Raw genomic sequence first — 7,722 nt, 5'->3', positions numbered from 1 at the left:
CGGAAAATTTTCATTTTCATTGTTTGAGAAAAGTTGTTTAAGTAAATAAAAATTAATTACATATAGATTCATTTTATTAAAAAAGTAATAATGTACATGCACGCATATACATAAACACGCATAGCAATAATGTACAAGCACAACGTAATTGGTTGAATAGTTTTTGAGTTTTGATGTACGCAAGTTGCGAAAAAGTAGTTCTGAGAAAAACGTTCAAGTTAACGAAGCAAATAAATAACAGTTTATGGAAAGTCACGGCTGTTTTTGACTATTCTGCAATTCTAGCTCCAAATAATAGGGCCTCTGTTTCCTCGACAATTAGTTTTCTGGAATTTTTTTCTGTTTACGAGCTATTTGAGCCTCCTTTGTGCTGCTAGGAGTTTGATGCTCCTGCCTACTCAATCGCTTACTGTCCAATAAATCGGCGTAAATTTTGCATTACTAAACAATTTTAAGTTCCAAAACATCCATGTTTTTAGCACTGCAGAATAACCCTTCTTAAATATGCTAGCAGCAATATCAGCAGCTATTTTATTATTTTAGTGCCAGCATGTAAGTGTTTTGGAGCTAGTCGCCAGATAATTTCATTTAGATTCTTATTAACATTCTGTGTATATTCACTCAAGCACCTCTCATCCAGTGAGAAAGGTTAAAGTCTATTGTGCAAAAGGGATTAAGTCGAGAAACGGGAGGGATCCGGCCAAGAAGCGCCGAACAGCTCCTGTATTTAAGCGCGGTGCAAGTATAAACGTATACTTAGTGTCACAAATATTCGATATAAATTCGAAATGGGTTACTACTCTAAAAATTTAGGATTATATTATCCCTATAATAAGAATTCGAGCGGAATTTTAAGCGGAAAAATAATCAACTTTTCCGACCAGTTATATAGAATTCTCCCTTTAACAACTTTCTGACGCACGCAAAAACACTTACAAATCTTTCATTATTTTAGCGTTCGTGAAATTACGTTTCATCCACACAAGAAATATTTTCTATACTTCTCGTCCCTTTTTGACATATTGACTATAAAATTCTATAATAATTTTTTATATAATTTTTTCCTCACGTTATCATTATAATACAAACCCAAAATTACATACCAAAGACCTAATTTAAAACAATGTCTTGAAAGTATTGGTTACATTGCAAATTAAAATCAAAGAAAATTATTCGTTAGCGTCCTACATTTTATCTCAGTTATAAAATATTTATAACACTAAATGTTATTATAAGATATACCGTAGATTTTATATATACATATGAACACAAATATGTATAATAAATTAATATATATTATATATTATAATAAATTAATAAATAAATAAATATATATATATATATATATTTCTTTATTTATTTATTTCAACTATTCAAAGTATTCTACTGCTGCCAACAAATTTGTATAATACGTTATATTTCTGAATACAAATACGATTGACCTTATGATACATGCACAAACACTTGTAAATATATTATTAGTGTTACAATTAGTGTTATAATAATATTAGTGTTTCGCAAACGGTCGCAGGATCAACATACATATTCCAGCTACAATTAATTTACATTCGTACGGTGTCAAGCAAGAATATTACAAGTTTTATTTATATAATATTATTTTATAATTAACATTATAAAATATCATTCTCTGTTAAACGATATAAGTTATACCGTTCTAAGCGTGATGTTGAATCCTGAACCATCCATAATACGAGACCCAATCGTAAATTATAATAATTTTTTCAGTCCGTACATCTGTCATCTTTGCAAAATTTCAGCAAATCTGGAAGTATGTCAATGGTGCCGTTTGATCTCTTATTGTTGTCAAGAGCACTTGGAATTGCATCGAGTGGAACACCAAGAGTTTTGTCTGGCTGTAGTAAGCTTGAGTGTCGAAATATTCAACACCCAAAATATAACTCTTAAGGAATGGAATGAATTTAACAAGGTTAATTTGGAAAGAGTTAAGCATAAATTGGGTCGCAATCTAGAACGATATGAAGAGCAAATATTGTTATTTGCAAAATCGTGTCGTGTATGCTATCGCCAGAATGACCTGAGTGTCGTTTGCAACGCATGCATGTCGGTCACCATGTGTTGTACGCACAACTCGATTCCTTATGTGCACAGCTGCGCGGAACTACGGCTTTGTATAAAACTAGATATCGAAAATACCGTAACAAATGAAGACGATATAACAATATCGGTAGAGCTTGTAGATTATTTAAGTTTGCGCGATATGAAAACACATATTCAACGTCGTTTAGGACGTCATAGAAATTTCGAAACATGGAACTATGCTGATTTTTTATATACTGATTGCCTCTCAAAACCATTGACGTTATTGTTTTACATACAAAGAGCAAATATATGCGATCTGAAGTTATTTACGGACTTTGTAATTCACATTATAGCCGGAACCTTCACGGATCAAAATAGTTTATTGGCTTGGGAAGCTTTCTTACATCAAATGATTCCTGGTTCAACATTATATATTATAATGATAGAGCCATGCTTAGAACAAGATTTAACTGCTATACGGCTTTGTCAAAATTGTCGCGCAGGAAACAAAGATCTTTTTTTTGTTTATTGTGGTATGACATATAAAAATTATAGACGTACTGAGTCATATCTAAGTCCAGATATAATTGTAGGATTTGACATAGATTTTAAGGATGACAAAATGGCTGTTGTAACAGCATTATTGAGGCAGGAAAAATCGTTAGTTTTGACCTGCAAATCAGAAAGTAAGGCGCAAGAGATCGTTACGGAAATAGGGACAACATACTTCAAAGTACCTATCATTAATGAGAAGAATAAATTCGCATCTTGTAGACCATACAGAGATGTTGAGAGTGATTCTGTGTTCTTTCTTAATCAGCATTTAATTATGTATTTAGAGGCTGACAGATGAGAACTTAAATATTTCTAGTAAGGACAACAAACCCAGTATAAGCAACAATTTACTTGAAGAATAATTGTATCGTCACACTATTCGTCGGCCGCAACATTATAAACAATTTACAAGATAAAAGACTTTAATAAATATATTTTGGTTTTTGATTTTTTAATATTTCCTTTCCAAAGCATACTCTGCATAACTTTGCATATGAAGTCATAATTACATCCTTTTCCTTTCAATTGTTTCCTTTCAAAGTACTGGACGCGTCTTTAATGTCTATTATGTATTATACTGAATATAGTGAATATATTTTTATAAATATTTAAAAATATTTAATAATATGGACTGACACCTACATATACATATACACACATATTCACACGCGTACGTTGACATGTTTTACGATGGGATAAAGGGCTGATAGAATATTCATTGTTTTACATAAATGTCTTTCATTGTAGGGAAGACCACATCGAGAATTCTGCATCAAACTAAACGCACGAATATATTCGCTAATATATAATGCAGCTGAGTGAATACTGCGACATGTAAGGTTTTCGTGAGGTAATGCGAAATGGACTAACTTTAAACATGTAAAGTCAAAGTTATACATCACAAGTTATTTATGAGCTATATATTTCGTGATCCGGAAGTGTACGAAATTAAATTTCGTCATTTGCAAAATCGTGTATTATTTGTCATTGACAAGATCATTTGGCTGTACAACTTAGGCATCGGAAATCGCTCTATTACGACTATTCCAATAAGGATAATTTAGTAATGTAGTAGATTGTAAATAGGTGTAAAGATAAAATATTATATAAGTATATATATATATATATATATATATATATATATATATATATATATATGTATATGTGTATATATATATTTAATTTTTGTCATATAGTTTTAAAATTTCACCCAACATACAAGGCTAATAGTTGTAATAATGGGATCAACTTCCGAATATAACCTGGAGATGTTGCTTGAATTGTTGAGGAAATTTAAAGGAAGTTGTATTAGAACATCACCATGTATTATGCTTAAGGGGCCAACTCGATTTTAATGTCTCAAAAATTAACAAATTTACGAATTTTTTTCTTCAAAACTATGCGGGTGACAAATTCCAAACTTAGTACAGTTATTAAAACATATTTTATTAAAACTTTCTAATTTTTACAGACAGAAATAATATATTAAATCATAGTTATAATGATATACGCGCAAACAAACTAGTTTCAATTAATTTAAAGTGTATAAACATACAATTTTGAGTCCATTTTTTAAATTTTATTTTTATACGTTTTAAATAAATTGAAAATATAGTTCGTTTTGCATTTCCGTACTTCGGACGATAGCAGTAAGTCTGTAGATTAATTTTCTTACTTGCTTTTTTGTTTCACCCTGGAGAGACACGCAATCGTGGTGATCATGAAAATCCACACCTTACGCGCATGTCATTATAACTATGATTTCATATATTATTTCTGCTGGTAAAAATTAGAAAGTTTTAACAAAGTACGTCTTAATAACCATACAAAGATTGGGATTTGCCGCCTGCATATTTTCAGAAAAAAAGATTCGTAAGAAGTGCTAATTTGTGCGACCTCAAAATCGAGTTGCCTCCTTAATCAACTGTGTCTATAATTTTTTAAAGTTTATTTATAACAATTTTTTTGTAAAATTTATTTATAACTTTTTTGTAATAATTATGGCACAGAAAACAAAAAATTTTATAATGTAACCACAAAATTTGTAAAAAAACAAAATTTTTGCAATATTTTAAGGTTTGGTTGATACTATTACGATTGGTACTCATCCAGTAACATTCATTTATACTGATATTATAATCCTGGTAAATATTATGACCGTTATTTTTAATCATATACTAAGAAACTATAGAAAACCTGCAAAACACAAAATTTTGGGAAAAAACAGCGCCATCTTTCATGAAAAACGCGTCTCTAATGTCTATTATGTATTATACTGAATATAGTGAATATATTTTCATAAGTATTTAATAATATTTAATAATACGGAGTGACACCTACATATATATATACACACATATTCACACGTGTACGTTGACACGTTTGCGAGAGGATAAAGAGCTGATAAAATATTCATTGTGTCACATAAACGTCTTTCATTGTAAGGAGGTCCATATCGAGAATGCTGCGTCAAACGAAACGCATGAACATATTCGTTAAAATATAATGCAGCTGAATACTACGACATGTAAGATTCTCGTGACATAATGCGAAATGAACTAACTTTAAACAAGAGAAAGTCAAAGTTATACATTACAAGTTATGTACGAGCTATATGTCTCGTGACCTGAAAGTGTATGAAATCAAATATCCTCATTTGCAAAATCATGTATTGTCGCTGACAGTATTATCTGGCTGCACGACTTCGGCATCGGAAATCTCTTTATTACGACTAATTCAATAAAGATAATTTAGAAATATAGTAGATTATAAATAAATATAGAGATTCAATGTTATATGTGCATTTATATGTTATATTTATATGTTATATATATTTATGTATTGTTATATTGTGATATATATTTATATATATTCATATATCATACATATATATGCATGTATATACATATGTATATGTAGTTTTCATCGTAAATAGTTATATCATATAGTTGTAAAACTTCCTGATACATGCCAGAACATTTATGAATTTTTGATCGATCTCTTCTGTAGGGAAAACAATTCTGATGAATAAGCTTTTCTTTCCATATTTTTATAAATTAAAGAGGCGGTTTTACCGTAGAATGTGTGGATTCTGTGTATCACACGTATTTCTAAGGACCACTTGACAATACTTTCTAGATGTAAGCTTTAATATAAATAAACTATTATATGCCTTTTTGATATATGCATCAAACAAATTTATGAAATTCTACTCGAGCAGAAATATCTATTATATTTGCAAAGTCAAATCAGATCGTTAAGGCGAGAACTCCATCTAAATGAGCCGAAAAATAGGCAGTTTTTAGGGATTAAAAAAAAACTGTTCGATGAATCTTTTTGAAACTTTTAGTATATTTATATGCACATTCAGAGAATTAGAAAACATTTTCTTTGAGCAATAGTAATGGATATTTTTATAGTTAATAAAGGTCTATGTCGGAGGCCTCATTTTTGACGAGGTGAATTTGTGTGCATTCCAGCGAACTTAGTTTTAATTTTACAATAATAATCCTAAAAGATTTGTTCTCTTTTAATAAAAATCACAAGGAATGAACATGAATGTGTTAAAAAAAATTGGAAATTTAGTGAAAATAAACGATTTCAAAAGAAAACGTTCAAATTTTACGGAAAATTTTCATTTTCATTGTTTGAGAAAAGTTGTTTAAGTAAATAAAAATTAATTACATACAGATTCATTTTATTAAAAAAGTAATAATGTACATGCACGCATATACATAAGCACGCATAGCAATAATGTACAAGCACAACGTAATTGGTTGAATAGTTTTTGAGTTTTGATGTACGCATGTTGCGAAAAAGTAGTTCTGAGAAAAACGTTCAAGTTAACGAAGCAAATAAATAACAGTTTATGGAAAGCCACGGCTGTTTTTGACTATTCTGCAATTCTAGCTCCAAATAATAGGGCCTCTGTTTCCTCGACAATTAGTTTTCTGGAATTTTTTTCTGTTTACGAGCTATTTGAGCCTCCTTTGTGCTGCTAGGAGTTTGATGCTCCTGCCTACTCAATCGCTTACTGTCCAATAAATCGGCGTAAATTTTGCATTACTAAACAATTTTAAGTTCCAAAACATCCATGTTTTTAGCACTGCAGAATAACCCTTCTTAAATATGCTAGCAGCAATATAAGCAGCTATTTTATTATTGTAGTGCCAGCATGTAAGTGTTTTGGAGCTAGTCGCCAGATAATTTCATTTAGATTCTTATTAACATTCTGTGTATATTCTCTCAAGCACCTCTCATCCAGTGAGAAAGGTTAAAGTCTATTGCGCAAAAGGGATTAAGTCGAGAAACGGGAGGGATCCGGCCAAGAAGCGCCGAACAGCTCCTGTATTTAAGCGCGGTGCAGGTATAAACGTGTATTTAGTGTCACAAATATTCGATATAAATTCGAAATGGGTTACTACTCTAAAATTTTAGGATTATATTATGCCTATAATAAGAATTTGAGCGGAATTTTAAGCGGAAAAATAGTCAACTTTTCCGACCAGTTATATAGAATTCTCCCTTTAATACTTTCTGACGCACGCAAAAACACTTATAAATCTTTTATTATTCTAGCGTTCGTGAAATTACGTTTCATCCACACAGAAAATATTTTTTATACTTCTCGTCCCTTTTTGAAATATTGACTATAAAATTCTATAATAATTTTTTATATAATATTTTCCTCACGTTATCATTATAATACAAATCCAAAATTATCAAAGACTTAATTTAAAACAATGTCTTGAAAGTATTGGTTACATTGCAAATTAAAATCAAGGAAAATTATTCGTTAGCATCCTACATTTTATCTCAGTTATAAAATATTTATAACACTAAATGTTATTATAAGATATACCGTAGATTTTATATATACATATGAACACAAATATATATAATAAATTAATATATACTATATATTATAATAAATAAATAAATAAATAAATAAATATATATATATATATATATATATATTTATTTATTTATTTATTTCAACTACTCAAAGTATTCTACTGCTGCCAACAAATTTGTATAATACGTTATATTTCTGAATACAAATACGATTGACCTTATGATACATGCACAAACATTTGTAAATATATT

At 29.7% G+C, this 7,722-nt stretch overlaps 3 protein-coding genes across 9 annotated transcripts in view; 2 read left to right on the top strand and 1 right to left on the bottom strand.

Annotated features, from left to right (window-relative positions):
• The window catches only part of LOC116846897, a 4,452-nt gene extending 1,402 nt beyond the window's left edge, over nucleotides 1-3,050 (top strand). The window contains exons 1-2 of one of the 3 annotated variants that reach the window (XM_032821295.1): nucleotides 1,505-1,948; nucleotides 2,415-3,048. In XM_032821295.1, the coding sequence (XP_032677186.1) occupies nucleotides 1,685-1,948; nucleotides 2,415-2,474 (324 nt within the window). In that variant the 5' untranslated portion in view covers nucleotides 1,505-1,684 and the 3' untranslated portion in view covers nucleotides 2,475-3,048. Of the gene's footprint in view, nucleotides 1-1,504 lie in introns of those variants that run through there. The other 2 variants (XM_032821293.1, XM_032821294.1) reach the window with 2 other exon arrangements.
• Nucleotides 1-7,722, bottom strand: part of LOC116846861 (four and a half LIM domains protein 2) — a 642,247-nt gene that overhangs the window by 244,990 nt on the left and 389,535 nt on the right. The window lies entirely within an intron of this gene.
• The window catches only part of LOC116846898, a 10,605-nt gene that overhangs the window by 1,407 nt on the left and 1,476 nt on the right, over nucleotides 1-7,722 (top strand). The window lies entirely within an intron of this gene.

The sequence above is a fragment of the Odontomachus brunneus genome, unplaced genomic scaffold (genome assembly GCF_010583005.1).
Source record: "Odontomachus brunneus isolate Ranch 3 - 2012 unplaced genomic scaffold, Obru_v1 Obru_scaffold_071, whole genome shotgun sequence".
NCBI classification, from domain to species: Eukaryota; Metazoa; Arthropoda; class Insecta; order Hymenoptera; family Formicidae; genus Odontomachus; species Odontomachus brunneus.
The sequence above is the reverse complement of the archived record's forward strand: the minus strand, read 5'-3'. Positions and strand labels throughout refer to the sequence as shown.